Raw genomic sequence first — 24,440 nt, forward strand, 5'->3', positions numbered from 1 at the left:
CCTCACATGGGTATCTTTTCCTTTTTCTCTCAGCTTGGAAACACTGTGTCTCCAAATGAGGGGTACAGAAGGAGCTCTGCCTGCCTCCTACCTGCCAGCCTGCTCCCTGCCACCACTATCCCATTGCCTTCCAGCAGGCCCATCCAACCATGACCCATGCCTCGCTATGGGCTGCTTTGCACAGAGCTTTGAATGGTCTCTGGTCCCTTGTGGGGAAAAGGGGAAGCAGGTCTGCAGCAGAAGAGGGGTGTTGTGGGGTAGGGGGAGAATCCCATGAGGATTCAGGGTGGTGGGCAGTGTTTCTCCCATATCAGCAGGCCTCCAGGACCCATGTCAAGGCATAGCTGCCACTGTGCCCTGACAGGGACATGCTGGCTGCCAGCAGGAGCTGAATAAATCCCTTGCTCCAGAGCAGTATCCTGTGGTTACTCCAACCCCACACTGTGCAACATTCTGCATCCTCGCACCATCATGTGCGTGGCATGGGCAGATCACAGTGCATGTGCCTCAGGGAGGGGGCATCTCTCCTGCGGGCAGAACAGGAGCTGCCACATGCATTCCAGTGATCCAGGGCAGCAGAGACTGGGGGCTACTGCTCCACTTAAGCTAAATCTCAAAAGGTTTTCCACTGCAGAGGAGCCCTCTCTACCCCTTGCAGCACTCTCCATGCCCAGTGGCCTTGGCCCGTGCACTGACAGTACAAAAGCAAGGCATATTACAATATAGTTTATTGCTGGTTTTAGTTTAAAAAAAACCCAAACAAACCAAAACCCATTAATAACAAAACCAGTCCCCAAACCCAGTGCTATCAGATACAGGCTTGCAAGGACACACCTTTTAGTGCAGAGGGAAATGGCAGTGAGGGCTGGAGGGGGGGGGGTCTGCTGTCACCGTGTCCTGGCAGGACCCACCACACTCACTGTACAGTATTTTTTTGCCCACGGGGCTGGTTGAGTTCACATGCTCTACCAGGAGCCCTTGGGGGAACTGGGGGTATTGGATGGAGGAGGATGGGATGTCATGGCTGTGCAGAGCAGCTTTGACTCCTCTTGCATCAGCAACATTGGAAAGGCACAATGCTGAGCCAGGGAGCACTAAACCTGCCCACATATTTCCTACAGACAAAGCGCTTTGCAAAGCAGCTTTTGCCTGCTCGCTTAGGCTGCCCAGTATTGCGGTGTGGAAACCAGCAGATGTCCTACCCCGTGCTTCTGTCTCCCAGTCAGGCACCTGAAGTGTTTGTGTGGACCGGGAAGGGAGTGGTGGAGCTACAGCTGCCCATGGCTCCATCTCCTGTGATGTCCAACAAGGCAGGGAGAGATTTAGTACCTCACAGGAGCCACATGAGACCTTGCAGCCAGCAGCACATGGCCCTGGGTGCTGGCGCACATGGGAGGGATGCCCTGATTCTCAGCCCTCCATCCTCAGCCCTTTGCAAGACCCTGCATCCCTTTTTCCCTCCCACAGCAGGTCCTGGTACTTTTCATGCCAGGCACCTGCCCCCATGTCCTAACAGGGAGATAGATGCACATAGCAACTCTCTGGCAGTGAGAGCAACTTGTCACTGTGACAAACTACTGGGGACAGAGCCTTTCGGTGTCTTCAGCTGGAGCCTGGATGCCTTGGTGGAAGAGAGGGCTTGCCCAAATGCAAGCTGCAGGGTGCTGTGCAGAAGGGCGACCAGGCAAATTCAGACAGCTCCAGCCCAGGTGATGCCCTGGGATCCTGGGATGACTCTTCCCAAATGCACGGGATGGCTGGGACCGCGCAGGGCTGGCAGAGCACAGCAGCTCCAACAGCCGATGCAGAGGCAGGGCTGGCCCAGCCATCTTGGAGTGAGGTCTCATCTCTTCCACCAAAGTGCCGCTGTGGAAGGCTAGTGCTCTGCTTTTCCTGTGGCACGTGGTCACAGGCTGTGAGACCCATTTCTGGGAAGTAGGGATGCGGTTGCCACTGCAGCCATGCAGGAACCCATCCATATGTGCGGTCAGCACTGATGGTGGAGGGGGGCTGCAGCCAGCCAGTGGAGGAGGAGAAGGAGGAGAGAGCAGCAGGGAGCTGTGAAGCAAGGCGCTATTTCTGAAAGGCAAAGGGTAGCCATGCCATAAACCCCCTCCAGTCCCTCCTTCAGCCAGGGTTTGGTTGTGTCAGGACTGTGGAGGTGGAGGGCTCGGCCAGGGGCAGTGCCGCTGGTGCACCCCACAGTGGCGTTAGGTCATCTTCCTGGAGACACTGGAGTAGGTGTGCTCTATCTCCTCATCTGCGGGACATGTGTGGCTGAACTCATCACAGGCGTAGGCATTGTTGAGGTAGCGCCAGACGCCCGTCATGTCCGCTGGGATCTCGAAGTCACGGTACTTTTTGGCTGCAATCTAGAGAGAAAAGGAGGAGGCTGAGACTTGCTGGACCACAGAATATTCGCTCTCTGGCTTGGGGGGGGATGAATACAAGACCCCCAGGCCCCTGTTCACATTACCCCACCCTGTCATCCCCTCTTGGAGTGGGTCCGCACCTTGGCCCTGGGAGCCAGTGCCATTACCTTGATGATATGCAGTTTGGGCAGGAGGTTGCAATCAGCCAATGTCAGATGGTCTCCGTCCAGGAATTTCCTCTTGGAGACAGTGATGTCCTCCATGCTGTCCTGGTCAATCTCCTCGGGGAGGGGAGTGTTTAAGTAGACATCCAGCCGCTGAAACTCCCGCAGCAGGGCCTTCTCGAAGTCTGGGTGGGCAGGGAAACAAGTGCAACTAGCCTGGTGCCCTGGGCTCCCAGCAGGGCTGTGCCAGGTTGGTTCAGACTCTCCCAGGCTTTGCATACAGGGACAAAGCCCTAAGGGCTACACCGGTCACGTACAGCACAGGACCCTGGCCAGAGCCTCTGCTCCCAGGGGATGCCAGCAGCATCACCCCACACTCCCCTCCAGGACCCCTCTCCCCAGCACCTGCACAAGGGGCTGTTAGCCTCCTGGAGCACTGGACTGCTTTCACCTTTCCTTCTCGCTCCTCCACTTGCCGAGGAGGCTTTGGTGGGGACAGCAGCAGAAGCCCTAACACGGTCACAGGATCTGCCCACAGACAAAAGCATCTCTCCCCACCACAGCAGCATGGCAGATCACAGCCCTGCAGCCCCCAGCCACATTTCTTACTGATATTTGCTTCCTTGCGTGGGTTCTTGATGTACGCCGAGAACTTGGCAAAGATGTCACTCCCCACGTCAAAGGACTCCTTGTACTTGGGGCTCAGGTGTGGATACCTTTAAAGAGACACTTACATCAGTGCAGGCAAGGATGGAAGCAGAGATTCAGCTGCGTGGTCGTCAGCTGCATTATCTCCTGGGCCATAGTGCCCAGGGCTGGTACTGGAGGATGAAGGCTGTGGGACAATGATGATGCTTTAAATTACTACAGCTGCCACCCTGAGAGCTGCATTATCTTGGGCGTTTGCTAGGGGGAACAATCACAGGGCAGAAACTCCACAGTTTGGAGGACACTGGTAGCAGCAGAGCCCCGGAGCAGAGCTCTGCCTGCAGACAGCTCTGACCCAGCCCAGAGGACATGCATTGGCACGGGAGGGGTCCAGGGAAGCCAGAAGCTCCCGTGACTTCCTCAGGAACAGTCTTTTGTTTGCTGATGCAGGGCGCACTGCAAGGGCAGACATGTCCGAGGCGGCAGATGACAAATGCATTTGAAGCTTCCTCTTTCGCACTGGTGGGAGGGCTTGTCGCCACAGCACGGGCTGGCTTGGTGAGCTGCAGGCAGGGCCCTGCATAAGCTCAAGGGGGTACCACCCCCCAGCTCCCCCAGCAGCCCTTTTGGCCAGCTGCGCCATTGCATTCAAGCAAGGGCATTTGCTTTTTCTTAGCTGAGCATACCAGATATGCACGGGCAATGGGGGCTTCACATTCCCACCACCACCACCTCAACACCAACTGCCACAGCCAGCTGCAAAACCACCAGCTCTCGGGGTCCCTGTGCCTGCAGGGACCTCCCTGTGTTCTCCCTCTTCCCGCCAGCTCTGCCTGCGCCAAGAGACCAGTGCATTTCCTCCCACTGTTTTCCATTCTAACCCATCCCAGTCCCCTTGCAGCCCAACCTGCCACCTTCCCTGGGGGACGCAGCCCCTCAGCATTGCAACCCCTGGCCCTGCAAAGCATGGCTCAGGGTGCTGGGTGGGGAATCAGCCCCCTCCCTGAGCTGGTCTCTGGCACCTCCCAGCACCCTGCCTTGGTTTCCCAATCTGCCAAGCACTATGCAATGCTGTGGCGTGCCTGACCGGTGCATGGGGAAAGGAGCAAGCTTGCAATTACGTGGGTGGGCCCAGGGTCTGCTCCAGGAACTCCTCAATCTTAATGAAGTCTGTTTTCAGTTCCTTGTTGAACAGCAAGAAGGGTGGGTTGGTGCCCGGCGCTAAATCTTTCAATTCTTCAGGTTTCCTAGAGTAGAGAAAGTAAGTGGGGTCAGAGCCTGCAGCCTGTCTGCATCTGCCAGCCTCCCCAGGGCAAATGGACAAGGCTGAGGTGGGTGTGTAGGAGGGGGCACAGGCCTGGGAGCACCCCCACTTGCGCACTTTTGTGGGTTTGGGAGGGGCTGAGAAATGCCCCCTCAGCCTCCCAGTCTGCCCTGTGGTGCCTCAGTCTCATAACCGCATCCAGCAGGACAGCGGGTCCCTGTCGCATGCCTGTGTTGGCGTGTGGCTGGAGTCTGCTGGCTCACCCCCTGCACCCCACAGTGTGATGGGCAGTGTGCAGGCAGGGGTTGTCACCCCATCCCTCTCCCAGTGGCACACTGACTGCAGCGTGGCCACGAGGGAGGAAAGTGCTGATGGGGAAGGCTGTGCCAGGGGTGTCTCACCCCACTGCTGGCACAAAGCTGGGCTGTAGTGCCATCTCACCTGGTCATGTCCACTGTGGTGACATTGAACTTGACCCCTTTGAGCCACAGCACCATGAAGAGGCGCTGGCAGAAGGGGCAGTTTCCAATGTTTTCTCCATCCAGACCAGCCTGCCAGGAAAGCAGAGAAACATGCATTTAACTTGTTGACTGAGCCCACCCCGCCCAGATGGGATGCCTGGGAGGTGGAGAGCCACCAGAGCTGGTCTCAGGAGGAAGGCACATAGGGGGCTTGGCCCAGCATCCCAGCACTGCATGCTGCAGGGAGCCCCTCCTGGCACCAGGAGCTAGGCTGTAGGATCCCTTCCCTGAGCCATGGCCCTGCTGCCACCGGAAAGCATCAGAGAGCATGCTCAGGATGCCCAGGGTCAGATCCTTCCCAGAAATCTGAGATCAAGCCAGAAGGAACAGGAGAAGGAGGCAGGGGAAGGAGGTGGAGGGTTATTGCTGATAGATGTGGAGGAAGGGAGGGTCTGCTTGGCTGGAAGGCCAGGCTGGAGAGGGTGGTGAGAAGGGAAATGTGCTCATGTTTGCCAGGAAAAGAGCGGTTTGTTTTCGTGTACTGTTAGTATCTGCCTGCATTTAATGAACCCAAGCATGACTTCCCGGGGCTGATAATGGCCAAGAACCACCCAAGCAGCCTCCTCAGCCTCAGGGAGCAGGGGCTGGGGGTGGGAGGGCTGTGCAGATGTGGATTCGTGGTGGCATCCCACCCAGCATCAGTGGGGCACAAAGCCACGTGTCAGCTCCTAAAGTTTCAATCATGTGCAGACAGTCCCTTTCAACCTCTCTGCATGGACACAGCCGCAGCATGTCAACACTAAGGGGAGGTTCTGTCACCAGGATGGGGTCAAACAGCAGTAGGGACATGGGAAAGCAAGGAGCTTGGACAACCTGCCTCAGTCCCACCAGGGCTCCCACATCAGGGTCTCACCCAGATGATGCCCATGCAGCAATCCCAAGGGAAAGCAGCAGCAGGTGGAGTGATTTTCCTTGCTATGCAGCAGCTGAAAATAGCCTTTGCAAAAAGGACTGAAACTCCTTTAAAGGAGTCTGGTCAAGAGGAACAGGACAGGTTTGCCCCAGTGCATGAGGACTGGCACAGATGTGGCTCAAAGGGGGAAGTTGCACCCTGGTATGAGAGGTAAAATGGCTCACAGGAAACTCAACTTATTTAAGACAATTAACTGGTTCCTCAGCTGCGCGTGAACTATGGTCCTCTGGTGCACGAGGCAATCCTGCCACTGCAGGGAGGAGCAGCATGGCTCACACCAGCTCCTTCACAGAGGGGTGCTGCTTCCACAGGGCAGCTTGTGTCAGCACATGAGCCCTGGTGGGATGGCTCGTGCCCCCTGGCTTTGTGCTAAGCCTTGATGCCAGCTGGCAAGCTGAAGTCCAGAGGCTAAGCAGGAGGAGGATGAGATTTGGGAGAGTCTGGTGGTGCAGTAGTTAAGTAGTGGCAGTAACATCCAGGGTGGGCAGGTGGAGCTGTCTCCAGAGATCACACCTTGCTGGGGCCCTAAAGACAGGATGGCTGAGGATGCTTCATTAGCAGAAGATGCAGAGACCTGTGCCTGGCTCTCCTGGGCTGGAGGTAAGTGCTACAAGCCACCTGTCTGTATCTACAGGTGCCCAGGAACCTGTGGGCTCTGGAGTGCTCAGCTTCTCCAGGAGAGATACATCAGCCTCAAACTCACCCTAAGGGAGATGGTAAATTGATTAAAACAAAACCCCGATGCTCTGAGTGGTCAGCTGGAGGTGATGGTCTGCTTTTCCCCTTGCCAACACCTTTTAGTCCTGCCAGAGGAATAAAATTACTTTTAACAATTATTTCCTGTTCTCAGCTGTCATGAGATGATGCTCCTGAGAAAGGAAATGGGAACTGAGAAACGTATTGATTCTGTGAGATATACTCAGAAGTGAAGCTGAATTCACACATGAGGTTTTTTGCTGGCTATTAATAAGAAATGCTCCTGGGTAGCTGCTGCTCAGGAGTGTCCCGTGTCAGCTTATAACAAATAAGGCTTCTCTGTGTGTATCGGACATCCTGCGAGGGAGCTGCAGGAGTGAGTCACAGATCAGCGGCAAGGGCTACCCGTTGGCAGGAGAGCAGGGCATCTCTGCTCCCCTTCCCTTACCCATTGTTGCTGGCACCTACAAGCTAAACTTAATGTCATCCTTTGGAGCATCTCCAACAGCAACAGCTCAAAATGTGTTTTTGTGGCTGCCCAGCATAAAGACCCATGCTTTCCTCTCTGCTCTCCTGAGATGGCCCTCACTGGTGGCAGCAGAGGGCAGCCAGCCGACTGCACTCCCCTTTGCTTTCCTCACTTAGCGCAAGGATCAAGGGAGATTAATTGCAGTTTATCTTGTTGGCCCCACAGGAGCTGTGGTGTTGAGCCAAGGCAGTGAGTGGCTCTGGCGGAGTCTCATGAGGGGCAGTGGTGGTGTTGGAGGGGACAGTCGGGTGGATGTCCTTCACTGGGGCTGTGCTGGGCTCAGGCTGCGCTCGTCTGCTTCAGGCTTCTCTGTGCGTGTCTTGTAGCTCCAGCCTCTAAGCAGCTCAGGCTGGTTTTCCCCCTTGTCTTTTAGAAGTGGAGAGGTGGGGAATTTTGGGCCAGAGTGAAAGGAAAATCAGGGTGGCCTCTGCAAGGGGGAAAAAAATTAAGCCAGGCCCATCCTAGGATGCTCAGAGCCAAATTATCTGGAGGAAGTGGAGGGAAGCTCTACCAGCACTCCGGCGCTGCCAGGGGAGTGCCCTGCTGGCACCCACCTAGCTGTGGGGAGAGCCCTTCGGGAGCTGGGGGAGTGCAGCGGAGACTTGTAGCCACATATCCACCCTCCCCAGCAAAAGCCAAGCAGCACAGCAGGGAAGCCTTTCTCTTCCTTCTGTGGAAAGAGCGTCTCCCCACGCTGCAGCAGGGACCAGGGCAGGGGGTGCAGAGCTGACAGCCCCCCTAGACTGACTTTCCTCACTCTTTTTCCCTCCAGATAATGGATAAACCCAAGTGTGGGCTAGCACAGCATCTCCAGGGAGGTGCAGGTTTTTAGCCTCAGTCCTCTGAGGCCTCACAAGGCATTAAAACCCCAAAGTTACTTAGCAGTTCCTGTGGTTTCCCCCTCAGTGAAACAGCATGAAATGTGGCAAGAGGAGGAAGCAGCTCTGCATGCTTAGGGCACTCCTAAGTGTTCAGCACCCACCAGGACCTGCCCATGGTTCCTATAGCCACCCAAAAAGCTGGGAAGCAGCTTTGGGGGTGGCTAAATGTCTTGTGAGGCTGAGGGGCAGAGGCTCCTCTTGGACAGGGAGGGCCTCCCAGACGGTGAGATGACAGTCTCAGTGGGACCATGGCAGGGTGAGACCATGGCAGGACCACCTGCCCCAAATTCAAAGCAATGCAGGAGCTGCTTCGTACCCTCCCCATCCTCACCAAGTTCAGCGTTTGCCAAAGTGGAAGCTGGGCAGGGGCAGCATGCCAGTAGGCATTTGCAGGCACACTTGCTTCCCTGTGATTTACAGTTGTTGTGGGCTGCACTGGCATCCACGTCTTAGGGCAGACCCCGGCCCAGGAGAGCTGGGAGATGCCAATGGCGTGGGAGGGTGCCTGTCTGCAGCCAGCAGCTGCTGTGACTTTGGTAAAACTGGGTCCTCAATGGCAGGAGGAGGAGGAGGTATAGCATCAATTTGTCTGTTAAAAGACAAGCCAGAAGGGTTTTTTCGCGCTAAATTAAGGTATAGGGGAAGTCATGACGACACTGCTGCTTTGGTTTCTGTTTCCCTTCCCTCTGAAAATCCCCTTGAACATGCTACCACCTTTGCAGTCGCCTCATGTATCATTTTCCTCTTCTCCTCAGCCATTCTGGGGAAAAAGCGGTGATAAGAAGGGAATTCAAGATCTGAATTACTTTCACCAAGAAAAGACACTCTGGATTTGTCTCAGCTGAGCTCAGTGCCTGCCAGGCACCACCATGGCCACAGTTTTGGCAAGTGAAATGGGGGAGGTTCCTTCCATGAAGGCTCAGCTAATCCTTTCTAACATGTATATCCAACCACAACCCAAGCAAAGCAGCGCCCAGCACTGCCCGCTGCTTGTGCCAGGGAAGCTGGTGCCTCTGGCCAGGCACTGCAGTCCTTTTGGGCACTGAGCTGCCCGAGGAGAAGAGGAGCGAAGCCCATAGAACTGAGCAGCTACAGGGAAACCACCCTTAAAACCCTGATGTGGTGGCACAGGGAGGCATCACTCACCCCAGCCACTGTCACTTGACAGCATGTCCCAGTGCCCTGCTGGCATCGCTGCTGGCACACACAATTATCAGCCACCAGCTTTGGCTCCTCATGTCAACCCGCATGTCTGCTGCAGGTATTTTGAACTCAAGTGGTAAAATGTTCCAGAGGAAGTGTTAAGAAAATTGCTTAACAGGGGAGAGGGGAAACCCCACCATTTCTAGTGAATAATCCCCCCGGGGTGCTCTGTGAAGTCACCCCATCCCACCCACATGTGGGCACCCACGCCGGCTCCCCAAGCCATTCGCACTCTGTTTCGCAACCCTGGCTTGCAGGAGAAGCTGAAGTGGCTGCTTTCAGCCTTCCTGCTTGCTGCGCCCAGGCTGGGGCTTGTCTTATCTGAGTTTCAAGAGACGCGTGTGTGCCTTGTCCTTTGTTACACCAGCTGCCAGCAGCACCATTCGCCCGGGGTACACAACCACCATGAGACCAGGGCATCTTCTAGGACACCAGCATCCTAGACGTCCCATGGTGTGACACCCCATCAGTCCCCGCGCCACCCCGCACCTGGTCCCCTCCTCTGGACACGCACTTAGCCACCCGTTATGGCAAGCGATCCCAAAGTCAGTACCCATCCATCTCCAGCCTCCCGAAACATGAAGACACCCATGAATTTCCACCATCTGTGCCCAGCTGGAGCCTGGTGAGGATGAGCCTGCAGGGAACTGCCGAAGAACAACTGCCCCCTTGCCGAGACCCACCTTCACAAACAGCTCAATCTCAGGCTCCTTGGTGGTGCTGTGCTGCCGACTCTCCATCCCGGCGGTGTGGGGAGGAACCGCTGGCCACCTACTGCTGTGGTGAGTTGGTGAGTCCTTTGCGGAGCTTGAATGGGGGGCGCTTTGAGACGGCTGGCAGCTCAAGCACCTCGGCTGCGTTTTCGGAGGGCTGGGGCTTGCCCTTTCCTTCCTTTTGAAGCAGGGAGGAGCAATGGGGTGCGCGCCAGGACCTCCCGGAGGGGAGGGGGAAGCTGCGGGGCCTCCCAGCCGTGACTCAGCACGGGTCTATCTGGACGTGTTTACGGGTCCCCTTCAAGTCAGTCTATCGCACCAGCCCAGGCACGGCACTGGTGCCTCTGAGCACTGGGCTGGTGGCCTCCTGCTGTCACCTCACAGCTGGGAGCTGGGGGGTTTTGCAGGGGAAGCATCTGGCCTGCCGCTCCTTGTGCTGCTCGGGTCTGGTCTTCTGGCCCCTTCGCTACCCTCCCACACTTACACCCAGGCGCTGGTGCCCCAGGGCTCACCACTTCTTGTGTCACCCTTTGGGGTGAACCGAGCTGACCTTCGCACTGCCTTCCCACCTCCTACTGCTGCATCAGGATGGGCAGCTGGCAGCAGGGAGGATACAGCTCCTCTCCCTGCCCACCACCCCCAGGGGTCCCCCCAGGTGGGCTCCCCTGAACACCCCTCGCTGCAGGAGCCAGGGCTGAGCAGGGCGAGGGTTCAGGGAAGCCAAGCGAGGCAGCCTGGCCGCCTGCCACTGGCTCTTTGCAGCCAGCCATGCACTGCCAGGGTGCAGACCTTGGGCATGAAGGATTGTGAAATGGCCAAGCAAGGAAAGCAAAGAGGCTGGAGCGTGTTGGAGTGCAGCAGGGGAACCCCAGAGTGCTGCTGGCAGCAGCCCAGCTGGGGTCGTGCATGGCACCATGATGGGAAGGGATGTCTGCAGGGCTGATCCCTGGCAGGGCCCCATTCCTGGAATTTGGGTCGTTTCACAGGAAGGATGACCAGCTTGCTTTTCTCCCCAGGATGGGAGGGAAACAGTCGCTGTCAGATCATCCTGGCTGCTGTCCAAGCAGAGATGGCTTCCCAGCACCTAACAGTCTTAACTTTTCTCTTGGGCAAGTCCCGTCTTGCACCTTGGGACCCTGTAGCTGGTACAGAGCTTTGCACAAAATGGGGATCCTGATTGTTTGACTCAGTACGCGTGCACACACACACCCCCACCCTACCCAGCTATCCCCCCACACACACACCCACACCCCCACACCAGCTCAGGTAGGCCCAGACTTTCCTGAAAATAATCAAACCCTGATAAGAAAGCATCCACCCTAAGGCTGGGAAATGATTTTGCAAGCTCCCAGAGGAGTCTCCCCAAGGGAGATGTTTTTCCTGCGTCCTGCTGCACAGCCTGGAGTGGTGCTTACACTGGTGACTGCACAGGAGGGGCTGGAGAGCATTTTTATTTCTGCCCCATCAAAGCTTTTGGAGAACTTAAAACTCCACCTGGTGGGACAGGAAACTCTGCCTGATGTTCTCCTAAGCAAGAGGGATGAATTAATAGCATTGCAAGTGCCAAGCAGGGCCACAGCAGCACCCTCAGCTTGGTGCCCATCTTGCTCCCTCCCCCCAGCTCCCACTGCAGACCCCTGGGTGATGTGTGCTGCCAGGGTGATGCAGGAGCCTGCAGGGAGCCGGGCCGGCTCCTAGCACTGCCAGATTGAGCAGCTCCTGCCCATTGCATTTCCCTCCCAGCTGCCAGCTGAAATAGTGGGCAGGGTTTTAACTCCTGCGGGGTGGGGGGGACAAGAATGGCACAGTGCTCTCCTTGCCAGATGTCAGAGGCCCCAGTATCTGGTCTTGTGGAGGCTGCAGGGGAAGAATAGCAGCAGCAATGAGGTCCCTGCCTGCAGTGTTCCATGTGGGGAGGGCGTTTGCCTTTTCTGCAGGAACAGGCACCTTGGGAGGCCACACAGGCAGCCCTTCCCTTCCTCTTCAAATGGTGAATGGCCGGACATTTGCTGAGATGGAGATTATGGTACATGTGTATCTGGATGTCTGCCTCACCACGTCTGTGAGAAAGCAGGGAGCACACTGGAAAGCTTGCCAAGACCCTTTGCTCGGGAGGAACAGCTGCCGGTTTCTCCACCGGCAACAGTGATGCCAAGGCATGGCACCCACTCACCCACCACAGAGCGCCTTTGGAAACACGCCCCTCCCTCCCCGTGGGAGGTGTCCCTGTGCTGAGAGTGTCCCAGCTGTCCAGAGCAGCCCCTAGCCCTGGGCAGCAGACAAAGAGCGGGTACACAGGCGCCTGCCCAGCCCCGGTGCTTTGGCAGAGCAGAGAAGTGAGCCATTGTCCCCGCACGCTGCCAGCCCCAGCGCCAGCCACTGCCGAGGACTGGGCCAGCAGAGGCTGCCTGGTAGGACACAGCAGAGCCAGCAGCAGATGCACCATGGTCACTCTGGTAGGGCCAGCAGCAGCTCTGGTCCTCCTCTGCCTAGCTGTGGGACTGGAGGCCAGCCCGGAGCTCTCTGGTGAGTCGGGGCGCAGTCAGGGTGGAAAGGGATGCTGGGGACAGTGCCGGTGTGAGGGAAGGGCAAAGTGACAGCTGGTTGGTGGGGTATTTGCATGTATATGGACAAAGCAGTGCAGGCCAGAGGGAGGTTGCCAAAAAAACTGGGATATTTTTTATCCCCATGGCAGGGCTGTTATCTGAAAACACCCTGTGCATGTCCCACAGCCCCAGTGTGAGCAAGGGAGCAGCTCCCTGTGCTGCTGCTGGGCTCCCTTGGGCAGTTTGGAGGCAGAAATGCAAACAAACGAATCTTAAGACAGCCTCCGAGCTTTCCTGAGACCCCCCGGCCATGATGCTCATGTCCTCAGTGCTGGGGCATGTGTGGAGCTGAAGGCTCCTGGCACACCCAGGGCTCCCCTGCAAGCCTTTGATGCTCTGAGAAGGTGAGGGAAGAGATGAGCTGAAGCTGTACTGAGTCCCTGGCCAGAGCCGGCAGCTGTGGTCCCCAGCCAGAGCCACCTGTGTGTGAGTAGAGGGGGCCGCAGGCCACACTGCCCCAAGGCACAGTAAGGGCCAGATCCTCTCTCTGCAGGCAGCACCAGTGAGTCTTATAGATGTAGCCAAGGCAGAAATTCACAATCCCTTGTGCCCCAGTGCCTGGGACACCCAGAATGAGTGCAGGCAGGCTGAGTGCCTGGGGGCTGCCATTCCCTCCCCTGAGGGATTGTCTAGAAACAGCCATGCACACCTTCCTCTCTGCTTTTGCTGGGCTTGGGCAGTGTGAGAGCCTGGCATGATGCTGCCAAGCGCAGCAGGGCGGGCTGTGGTGGAAAGGATGTGATTTCATCTGGGCAGAGCTAACAGCACAACCACAACATCAGGGACTGAGTCAGCAGCACCAGCAGGCGACGAAAACCACTTGCAAAATCTGCCTGCAGCCTCCTTGCTATGGTTTCACCCCCCAAAAAAAATCTTCACAACTGCTCCCTGCCCCAAAATGGAGTGATGGAGAAACCTCTGTCCCTGTGGCGCTCCTTGAGCCTCAGTTATAAAATAAAAACTGCCAGTGCTGCAGCCAGCATGGCAGCAGAGGAGGGTGTCTGCTGCAAGGCAGGCTGGATTTGGGGAAAAATATTTTTTCCCCTATTCCTTCCCCACATCCCCCACCACCCCCAGGATCTGGCTCAGCTCACTGTGCCCAGGGCTGGCCCAGCAGCAGGGGGTTTGGGCAGCCCCACTGCCAGCCCTCTTAGGTATGGGCAGGTGGGTTTGGAGTCAACGCCAGCAGTCAACCCTGGGCAGCTCTGGAGCCTGCACAAGAGCCTAGCTGCTGCCACAGGCCTGGAGAGGAAGGAGGTGAGGGCCAGCAGCCTGGGCAGGGTCCTGTGCCCCTCACGGCCCCCAGCATCCAGTGATATGGGGCAACCAGAGGAGAGGGGCAGGATGGGGCTTGTTCTGCCCCCCTCTTTGCAGGCACTGCACCCCAGGGGGCTGATCCATCTCTGTGACCTCCAAGGAGCATCTTTGCATTTCGCTGGAGCTTTGACCTGACTAAAACAGCTTGCCTGCTTCCATCCACCCTCCTCTGCCTCTCCTTCCCTCTCTCATCCAGTGCACTGAAGAGCAAGCAAGGGCTTGCTTGCAAAGGGCTGTGGCCCTCCCACTAGCTCATCCCATTTTCAAAAAGAGAAATACTAACAGCTGCCCATGTTCAAGGTAAGGATTAACTCTGAGCAGGGGCAGCTCCCTGCCATATCCTCTGACTTCTCCCAGGAAGGGATGCTAGCCACAGATGCCAAAGGGTTAGTGGCAGCAGGGAAGGTGAAAGGCGCCCTTTGTGCAGCTGAGCCTGGCACCAGTTTGCAGAGGCACGGAGGGACAAGCACGGGGCTCAGAGCTGGCACTCCCATCTTCTTGTATTGTTTTGGGGGAGTTTGACACACTGGGGGCTGGGGTACAGGGGGTGTGTCCTGCCTCAAACCCCAGCACTGGCCTGGGGCTGGGGTGCCAGTCCCTCCAGGGATGCCACAGCTGGGGATTGAGGTCTGTGAGCCGCCCAGCAGCCCAGGGTCCTGCCTGTCCCCACCTCCCAGCCTCAAAATCATGCTTCCCCTTTGCTTTTGTTTAATTCAAAGGCCTGAGGGAAACTCCTCTGTCCAGGGCCCTACGCTTCATTTTTTGTCAGCTTTTCCTGCTTCCTCAGCCTCCTCCAGCAGCCAGTGCCTGCTCAGAGCACCCCTGGAAGCTTGCAGAGATTTTATTAAAACGGCTTCCTCACTCACCCAGCATCCAGCACAGCTAATACCAGCCAGAGATGATAGCTCTATGATAAACCCTCTTAAAGGCTGGGCAGGACAGCCCCACCTGACTGTTCCTTGTAGGGAAAACAACAGTGTAAGTAGTTTGGGACACAAACTCAGCAGGATTAAAAGAGAATTACCCTGTGCCAGGAAATCAGGGAGAGAAGGGCCAGTGCCCATCAGAAAGGCCATGGGCTGGGAATGGCTCACACTGATGCACTGGGCTTCTCCCACAGAGAGACCCAGGGTCAGCTGGGCTCAGATGATGACTTGGTGGTTCATGCTCATCCATTGGCTCTCCCACTGACCCAGCCAACCATGGGAGCTTGCAGCAGTCACTGGACCCTTCTCTCCTCCAGCTCATGGCTCGGAACCATGTGACAGACTACATCCTCCTCCAAAGCCAGTGATCATCTCTGGCTCACCCTTGCTCTCTTTTCCCCATGTCTCCATAACAAGCCTCATTTTCTCTAAACCCCTCATGGGATTCTTCTGTATGTGTTTCTTCTGACCTGTCATCCTACCTCCAGCTTTCAGTTCCATTTGCTAACCAGCTCAGCTACTCCATGCTGCTTTCCAGCCTCTTGGCTGCAACACTGGGTATAAGATTTACTGCAAGCCCACCTTCTCTGCCGCAGCCCCATTCTGATCCTGTTCACCCCATAAGTGCCCAGCCCAGGACATCCTCACTGCTACCAGCTGTTGGGAGCCCAAGAACCACCACCACCATGGTCCCAGTGTCTCCTCTGGCCAATGCCTGCCATGCTGTCCCCTTCCAGGGTACCTGCGCAAGGTGCTGAGGAACCATACTGCCCACACCTGTGACGGGGAGCAGCTCCTCATCGTCTGCCCTCACAAGACCACCATCAGCATCCTTGGTGCTTTCTATGGGCGTCGTGTGCCCAGCCCCAACCTCTGCCCCAGTCCTGGCAATGCCTCCCAGGAGAGCACGGAGTGCACGTCCACCACGGCCCACCTGGTAAGGGCAGGGGTCCCAAGCGACCAGGAGGCACACCCCTCCTTCCCCAGGTCACCGGGCTGCCTGCTTGGCCTGGGTGGCTGCAGACACTGCAGCCTTCCTGTGCCCTGGGGGAGGCTGCAGCCATCAGCATTGAGATTCACCCTTGGGGTCTTTTTTCTGGAGCGTATTTGCTAGACGAGGGAGGATGAGACCTTCTGGCGTGGGTCCCAGGGTGGGGCAGCCCTGCTAGAGGAGCCTGGAAGGAGGCACTGCTGCATCTTGAGCTGTTTTTTTGAGTAATCCTGCAGGATGCAGCAGGCTCGCAGGAAGCCCTTGCAGCTGGGGCTGGGTGCCAGGAGACGGTTGTTGCAGCAGCCAGGGTGCCAGGCTTGGGAAGTGGCACAGGGGCCTACAAGGGATGCTGGGGTGCTGCACTCAGCTCTGCAGATGCATCCCCTGGGCTTAGCACAGAGCTTGGCTCTTCCCCAGCCAGAAGCACCCATCCATGCTGGTAGCTCCCAAGCAGCAGATTAATGAAAGGAGTCACAGGGCTCTGAAAAACCCAGGGCAGCCAGAACATGTAGTGGGGGCTGGCAGGAGGGTCCCTCGATGGGCGCATATTTTCCTGTGCTACTTTTCTATTCCAGCTCCTTGCTAGGGTTGGGGCAAAACCACAGCAAACCCAGCTGCTTGTAGCCGGCTGTAGGGAAGGGGAACATGGAGCCGGAGAAGAGGAACAAGAGCTGAGGGGCAGTTCCTTGCTCTGGAAGCTCATGAGGCTTTGCTGTTTGGTCCTGGTCCAGCTGCATATCCCCTCCCAGCATCCCACACATCCCCAGAGCTCTGCAAGCATTGAGCCAGACTGCTGGCATGGCGCCAAGCCAGCCCCACAAACCACCCTGCAAACACAGTCAGGGTTCCCAGAGCTTGTGTGTCAAGCACAGGACGGAGAATATGGTCCAGCACAGATGCAGAGACTGAAGGATGGGTCTGTGAGGAGGATTTGTGTGGCTCAGGTTTGCAGCGAGATGGAGCCACTCCTGCTGTGGGACTGTGGTCGAATAGGACTGGGTTCCCCACTGCCTGGAGGCTGCCGTTGGAGAAGGGACGTCTGGAGAGCAGAAAGCAAGGCTGCTGCTGCAGGTCAGCTCTGCTTAGGCAAACCCCAGAGAGAGGAATTAATTACATTTCCTCCTTCAATTGAACTTCTGGCAGCCAGTGAAGACCAAGAGGAGGCTAAGTCCCGGGCTGGGGGGAACAGGGACAGAGGAGAGGAAGGAGAGATGAAAAGGGGCTCCATCATCTCAGGTGGTGGGATCCCAGGGCCCAAGTCGCAGGGCAGTTTCCCAGAGCGGTAGCAGCGGGGTTCGGGAACAAGCCACGGCCCCGCCCCGCCCCGCCCCGCCGAGCCGCCGGCAGCCTCTGCTCGGACGCAGGCTGCCTGCTGATGGGGCTTGCAGCGTGCCCAGCACCGCGGGGCGCGCTGGCGGCCGGCAGCCCCAGCCCCAGGGCCGGATCCGGCCCAGGCTGCGCGGGGGGCCCGGCCGGAGCCGCAGGCTTGGCTGGGTGGCGGGCGGCGGCAGCGGCAGAGGCCGCCCCAGTCCCCGCGGGGACGCTGCCCGGGCGGCCCGGTGGTGTGAGCCCTCGTCCCCACCTTGTGGCCGCGCGTGGGCACTGCACGGAGCCGGCTGGCGGGGGCCTGAGCGCACCGAGCCGCGCTGCGGCTGCGCCCGCACGGGTGTTGCGCGGAGCCGTGTCAGCGTGCACGCCCGCACGGGTGTTGCACGGAGCCGTGTCAGCGTGCACGCCCGCACGGGTGTTGCACGGAGCCGTGTCAGTGTGCACGCCCGCACGGGTGCTGCACGGAGCCGTGTCAGTGTGCACGCCCGCACGGGTGTTGCACGGAGCCGTGTCAGTGTGCACGCCCGCACGGGTGTTGCACGGAGCCGTGTCAGTGTGCACGCCCGCACGGGTGCTGCACGGAGCCGTGTCAGTGTGCACGCCCGCACGGGTGTTGCACGGAGCCGTGTCAGTGTGCACGCCCGCACGGGTGTTGCACGGAGCCGTGTCAGTGTGCACGCCCGCACGGGTGTTGCACGGAGCCGTGTCAGTGTGCACGCCCGCAGGGGTGTTGCACGGAGCCGTGTCAGTGTGCACGCCTGCACGGGTGCTGCACGGAGCCGTGTCAGTGTGCACGCCCGCACGGGTGTTGCACGGAGCCGTGTCAGTGTGCACGCCTGCACGGGTGCTGCAGACGTGTGGCGTGGCTGAGTGCCAGCACAGGTACTGGCAGACCTGCCACAGCTCCGTGTGGGTGCAGGGGAGGAACCGATTCAGGAACTGACACGTGAAGCAGGGTGACTGCGGAGAGGCGCAGGGCACGAGCAGCACCTCTGCGGGGTTAGAGTACATCTCCCTCAGTCTGGTGATGGTACCGCGGAAGAGAAGGTGAGAACACACTCAGGACTCCTCACACATCTTCACATCTGCCGTGCTTTCCTCTCCAGAAGCTGCTGGCTGAGTGCCAGGACCAGCAGTGGTGCCAGTTCTTGGTGCACAGCCAAGTCTTTGGCCCGGACCCGTGCCCTGGGACACACAAGTACCTCATCGCTTCCTACAAGTGCCGGCCAGGTGAGGTGGTGTGGGGTCTGGGCAGCGCTGTGTGGGCTCTTTCCCTGCCTCACCTGCTCAGAAAAGGACAGAGAGGGGAACCAAGCTGCTCCTGTATCTTGCAGCCCTCCTCCAGCCCTGCCCTTGGCAGATCTCAGACCCTTGGCTGGGCTAAGGGAGGAGGGGGCTGCAGGTGATTCTGGATGCATTGGGACGCTCTGCAGTGTCACTCCCCAGGGAACCATCGGGTCAAGACTGTGTGCGAGAATGACAAGCTGAGGCTGCAGTGCCGACCAAAATCCATCCTGGCGATTTATTCTGCAAATTATGGACGATTCCTCAGGGGCAAACCAGAGTGTGATTCCCTGAACACTGGGGGACCCCATATAGGTATGCCAGAATAGTTTGGGCCAGAAATGGGGCCAGAAACCATGCAGAGAGTGTGGAACAAGTATGCCATCGAGCTGCACCTGTGCCCTTTGGCCCTAGCTAGCTGGTGCCCAGCAGGCAGGGGCAGACAGGTCTGCCTGCAGGTCCATGCCACATGTCTTTGCAGAGTGCTTGGCTCCAGACGCCCTGAGGAGGGTCTCCAAGAAGTGCCACCGCAAGGGGAACTGCACTGTGGCTGCTGACCAGGCTACCTTTGGGGATCCGTGCCTCCCTGGCATGAAGAAACAGCTGCGAGTCTCCTACACATGTGGTGAGAGCCACCCGCAGAGCTGAGGACACGAGGGCCACTGGCTCAGCCCCTGCTCTGCCCACTCTGTGCCATGCAGGCAGGGGCGCGGGGCTCCCTGGGGAGGCTGCTGGGGAGGAGTGGGGTGGTGATGCTCAGTGTGTGCTCTCCTTGCAGTGCCCAAGCAGCTGCTGGAGGAGGTGGGCCCTGACACCTCAGACCCCTTCCTGCTTTCGGACTACATGCATGGTAATACTGGGGGCAGGCTATGCCAAAACCACCCCTTCCATGGCCTGTCTGCATCTGTGATACCCACTGCTGGCACAAGCCCTGCAGCTCCATCCCAGCATTGCTGTCCTGTGGCTGAAGCCACCCATTGGTCGGTGCCCGTGTCTGAGGGGCTGGAGAGATGTGGTCTGCAGGGAGCAGGGGAGAGGAGGACCCACAGGGGAGCATCCCCGAAGGCAGAGGAGTGCTTGCGCAGGAAGGAGGGAGTGTGGCACAGGGAAGGAGGCAGACAGGGGCAGGCAGGCAGGCAGCGGGGTGCTGGGGAGCACCTCACGCCTCAGCCCGCATCCCCTTGTTTGCTGCAGGTGGCTGGTACAAAGGGCCCAGGTTCTCCAGGCTCCGGGAAGACCGGATGATTTTTACTAGCTCTCTGGCAGCTTTTGCCCACCTTTGGGGTATGTGCCCTCACCAGCTCTCACGCAGCACCCAGGGAAGCAAAACAGGCTTGGGAGGGTGGCTTGGGTCCTGTGATGCCTCCCGCTCAGCCCAGGGCTTGGCTCAGAGGCAGCCAGACCCCAGACGCCTCCAGCAGGGTCGGCCGGCATGTAAGGGAGAAGGGCACCAAGCACCCGTGCTGGGTTTGAGGGACAAGACATGTAGGGCGGGAGCTCAGTGGTTGAATGAGCCCTGAGACGCCGTAGCATCAGTGGTCCCAATGTTGCTGGAGTCCTGCCTATGGACCGGACCTTCCTTCTCCAAGGGGCTGAGTCACCCACTGGGTCTTCTTCTTTCCTGCCCTGCCTGCAGGGGCACGAATGGAGAGCACCACTCTGTGGGCAAAAACTTCCCATGATAGGGGAAATTACTCTCTGGATAGATGATTCCTCCCCCTGCCCTGCCTACCTCACATCCCAAAGGGATGATTTCCTAGGGGGAAAGGGGCATTTCAGGACACTGGTGGGTACTGATGAGGCTCTGGGTGATGCTTCCATGATCCCTGGGGCAGGGTCTGTCCTGCCTCTGCAGCCTGGATGCTGAGGGCGCCCTTGCTCCCCTCCTCTTCCTCCTACGTGCTGGGCAGAGGGGGTTTTCCAGGCACTGGTACTGCACAGAGGTGGTTTGTACCCTGATGTCTCTCTTTGCTCTTTGCCCCCCAGGCATCCCAGAGAAAGTTGGCCTCTACTTTCTTTGCGGGGTCTCAGGAGGCCTCATGGTCCTGCTGTGCATCATCAGCCCCAAAACAACCTTCCTCCAGGAGGTGGGGGAGGCTCTCAAAGACCCAGAGCTGGAGAGCAGCTTGGAGCTGAGCAGAACCAAGCTGCGGGATGAGCAGGACGAAGACCTTCCTGATGACAGCTCCTCAGACTCCTCCTTTCGCCACCTCACCCGCACCTACCGGGCCACTGACAGCATCTTCAGCCCAGAGCTGACAGCGGCCATGGAGGGAGCAGTGGAGCACCAGGGCTGTGCCGGGGAGGAGATCTGGATGCCCAAGGAGTCAAGCCCATATGCCATCCACAAGATCAAATCAGCCACCAAATAAGAACTGGAAGAAAATGGCTGGAGAGCAGCAGGACGTGGAGGCTAAGTAGCATCCAACAGCAGAGACACAAGAGTTTGGGCTCCTCGGGGTGAGCGAGCATCCTGAGTGGCAGCAGGGCCACAACAACCCCAGTGTGGCCATCAACCCACCAGCTGGCTCCACCAGCTTGGAAACCTCTAACCCTAGGGTAAGGCACAGCCCCTGGGTGTGTTGAGGGGATATGGGATGGTTTGTGGAGCCACTGGCTCCTTTGCCATAGTCACGCCGCTAACCCTGAGCTAACCTCCCCATTCTCAGCTGGCATCGACTGGCTCTAGTACTTAACTCTGCTCGGCCCCACTGAGCCCGCCCTGAGCCTTTCCAGGCTGCTTGCTCCTGTTTCTTCTCAGGTGCTGGCTTCCACCCTGGTGCTGCAAACACCCCCCAGTACACTGCAGTGTGCCAGCAGTGGAGATGCAGAAATGGCCAGGATGTGGGGAGGCTGCAGGCGGAGCGGGTGGGAAAGTGCTGTGAGCATCACCCAGCACAGCCCTACCACACCACATGCCTTGCAGCCCTGGTACCCCCATGGGAGCTGCACCCCAGGTCTGGGGCAGCCAGCATCTTGGCACAGCGCTGGCTCTCACCTCCCTGCGGGCATTCAGGAGCTCTGTCACTCTGAGTTGCTCTGTGCTTTCCTTCATGCTTCCCTCACTGACCCAAGAGCCCTGGGGTTAACTTGCTGGGGCTTTTCCAGTAAATAAATGCAACAGCTCATATACACAATGTCCTTACCTGACCACTGTCATTAATAGTGAAAAGGGAGGAAAATGGAAGCAGCAAAGCTCAGCCTTCCCCGTGTGGATCAGTGCCTTGACTCCCACTGGTGCTTCTGGCACTGGGCCACGGGGAGAAACAAGTTGGGCCTGTTTTAGCATGGGAAAGGGTAAGGTTTTAGCCTGAGGAAGGGAAAGGGGGGAAAAGCAGTCCATGTGGATCCCATGAACAATCCTTCCCTGCCCTTGCTTCTCTTGAGCCTAAGGCTGTCTGGTAAGCAATCCTGGAGTGATTCCCAGATGCCATGCAGAGGGGCTTCTCAGCAGCCCCACCGTAGCAGGGAGCCGGGCCAGCTCTAGGGGCTGCTCCAGCTCTGAAAGGCAGTGCAGGCTCTATAGTGCTGTGGGAAGGGGCTGGATGGAAGTAGCGACCCAGCTCTTCTCATGATAGGGATGCTCCAGGCACCGATGCTCTTGAGCTAGCACAGAGTGGTGTCTGTTTATCCATCCTCCACCACACATGACGTGCCTGGGCTGGCTGCAGCAAGAGAGGGCTGTGGAGGACATCAGTGCACCACTTAACCCAGCTGGCGTTGGTGGTCTGCTGGGGGCCAGATAAAGCCGTGCTGTGCTCTGCAGTGAATGCTCTCGTGGTGCAGAGCCAAGTGCTGTGGCAACGCAGCAGCCTTGTGCTCCTGCTCCAATGAGGTGGCTGCCATCCTCCCTGAGTTAGGGGTCTGCTGACGGATGCTAGAGCCCAAGGAGATTTTGGGGGGCTCTCTCCTCAAACTGTCCCTGAGCATCCTTAGATGATGGGCAGGACTGAGACCACAGACTTGCCTTCATGCTTGGGCAGCTGGCACAGCCCCTGCTGCAGACCCACGGTGTTCACCTTGCAGGGTCCGCTTCTTGCTCCCCCATCTTTCCTCTAGCCCCCCCCCCCCCCACGCGGTGACTGGATGGGATTTCAGCATGCATGGTGCGAGCTGCAGGCCCTGCAGCAGGGCCGCGCTTCCCAAGAGCCTCCCGAGGAGCACCAGCACAGCAGTGCCATCGGGACTGGAAAAGCCAGCTTCCCCCTACCAAGCCTGGGCAGGAGGGGCAGACGCAAACCCATCCCAAAGTGGGCAGTTTGCCCAAGCCCCCACAGAGCTGCAGGCAGACTTGGATGGGATTTTTTGGCTGAGGATCTTATCCCACAGGCTGATGCACTGTGTTTCCATCGGCAATGGGATGCGTCCCAGCTCTGCCTCGCAAGAGTGCACCTGACTCATATTTTTGGCTGGAGTACGCACTGCTCCAACATGCATAAGGAGAGGCAGGCACCTGGATCCCACAAGGATCCCAGACTGACGGTGAGCAAACCTGGGGAAGCCCCCAAGTTGGGGCCCGCAGTGGTGGCACAAGGGGAGTTTGAACTGAGGAGGACAAGTGGCCAAAGAGGAAACAAGATGGGCTGAAGCCACAGCAGCCCCGACCCATTTTGGGGATTGAAGGTACACAAGATCTGTGGGACCCAAGTTTAAACTCCCACCCCTGCAAGCACCCCTCATCCATGCCACACCCTAAAGCCATTCCACTGCTCCTCGCTGTTGATGTCCCCAGGTCTTTCTGCTCGAGCCATGGCAGAGCTGCCTGTACGCAGCCTGAGCCACCCTGTCCGTCAGCAAGGAGAAAGGACTGATCCTGCCCACATGGTCCCTGGGCAGCATCAGTTAAGTCCCCTCAGATGCTGGCACTGGGATGTTTCCCTAGCAAGGGGTTCACCCACTGGCAACAGCAGCACATGCGTGGGGGGTTATCTAAAAGGATTTTATTGGGTTAAACTTAGGAATCTGAAAGGTTTTGCTGGGAAACTGCCAGCTGAGGGAAGCTCTCCTTTGCTGCAGCGCTGAGCCCTGCTGAGCTTACCTCGACTGGGGGGTTTCCTTTGAGCCTAAAGATTGGTGCAATGCTAAAAGCCCCCAAGAACTGGAGAGGGGAAGGGACCTCTGCATGAGGGGTGGCACATGTGCCAGCCACATCCCAATCCCTGAGGGAATGGGGATCAGCTCAGAGCATTTCCCAAAGCCTTTGGGACCACAGGAGCAGCTCAGCCAGTGTGGAGGTAGGTCAGGGGCTGCCGAGTGACAACCACCCCGCACAAGCAGGCCAGCTCCTGCCCTCGGAGCCACCTTTTGCTGCCACCGGCCCAGCTCAGTGTCCCCCTGTTGAGCTCAGGCAATGGGCATGGGGTGGATGCCTCCCACCACGGAGTTGCAGGCAGGGCTTACCTCTGCCCTCCTGGCAGCTGCTGCCACTCCTGCTCCCCCAGGTCTGGACAGCTGTAAACAGATGTTACCCAACGCCTCCATCCTCCTTTCAGAAAACAGGACACTGGGGAGGGAGGGGGTGACTGGCTGGGGGCTCCTTACTGGGGAGGTCAACCCCCCTTTTTTGGACCTTGACGGGATGAGAAGCAGACAGACCATCTGAGAGCAACTGAGCTGGTGGAAGTGCCCAAGATGGACCCTCCTGGGTCCCCCAAGCCCAGCAGGCAGGGGCAGAGGGCAGGGAAGGAGGCAAGAGGGATGAATCCGTTTCCTCAGCCATGCTGCAAGGGTTTTTTGGGGCAAGGGGCTTTCTCCCTGGCCAACATATTAAACAACACCCACTCATGCCCCATTGGAGGCTGTGTCTGCAGCAGAAGGTTGTAGCCCTCGGAGTTCAACCAACAGGGATCAAGTGGTGGCTGCTGGTGCCATTCCTGGCTGGCCAGGTGTGCCAGATGCACTTGACCCCGTAACCAAACTTGCGGTTGTTTGGTTCAGGCTCTAAAAGAGGTAAAGGCTGAAGCTGCACCCGAGCCAAGAACTTCTCTAGATCCAGTCTGTTCTCTGAAAACCCAGTGACAGAGCGAGCATCAACGCACATGAGCCCAGAACATGGATCATGTGATTAACACATGAAAAGTGTG

At 58.0% G+C, this 24,440-nt stretch overlaps 2 protein-coding genes across 4 annotated transcripts; one reads left to right on the top strand and one right to left on the bottom strand.

Moving 5' to 3' along the window:
* Positions 1-710: 710 nt before the first annotated feature.
* On the bottom strand, positions 711-10,119 carry CLIC2 (chloride intracellular channel 2). The gene is made up of 6 exons (XM_037408133.1): positions 9,875-10,119; positions 4,890-4,999; positions 4,306-4,431; positions 3,146-3,252; positions 2,540-2,721; positions 711-2,372 (listed from the first exon to the last, which is right to left on the bottom strand). Exons 1-6 carry the CDS (start codon positions 9,929-9,931, stop codon positions 2,211-2,213), a joined length of 744 nt encoding a protein of 247 aa, XP_037264030.1. The 5' UTR covers positions 9,932-10,119; the 3' UTR covers positions 711-2,210.
* Positions 10,120-11,898: 1,779 nt separating this feature from the next.
* Positions 11,899-21,498, top strand: LOC119157321 (protein eva-1 homolog C-like). 3 transcript variants are annotated; one of them, XM_037408134.1, is made up of 8 exons: positions 11,900-12,430; positions 15,491-15,690; positions 18,180-18,303; positions 18,520-18,672; positions 18,839-18,982; positions 19,136-19,207; positions 19,552-19,641; positions 20,344-21,498. In XM_037408134.1, the coding sequence occupies exons 1-8, from the start codon at positions 12,349-12,351 to the stop codon at positions 20,727-20,729; spliced, it is 1,251 nt and encodes a 416-aa protein (XP_037264031.1). In that variant the 5' UTR covers positions 11,900-12,348; the 3' UTR covers positions 20,730-21,498. The 3 variants fall into 3 exon arrangements, with proteins under 3 accessions (XP_037264033.1, XP_037264031.1, XP_037264034.1); XM_037408136.1 differs by lacking the exon at positions 19,136-19,207 and having other exon boundaries at positions 11,899-12,430; XM_037408137.1 differs by lacking the exon at positions 19,552-19,641 and having other exon boundaries at positions 11,901-12,430.
* The last annotated feature ends 2,942 nt before the right edge of the window (positions 21,499-24,440 follow it).

The sequence above is a fragment of the Falco rusticolus genome, chromosome 14 (assembly GCF_015220075.1).
Source record: "Falco rusticolus isolate bFalRus1 chromosome 14, bFalRus1.pri, whole genome shotgun sequence".
Classification (NCBI taxonomy): domain Eukaryota; kingdom Metazoa; phylum Chordata; class Aves; order Falconiformes; family Falconidae; genus Falco; species Falco rusticolus.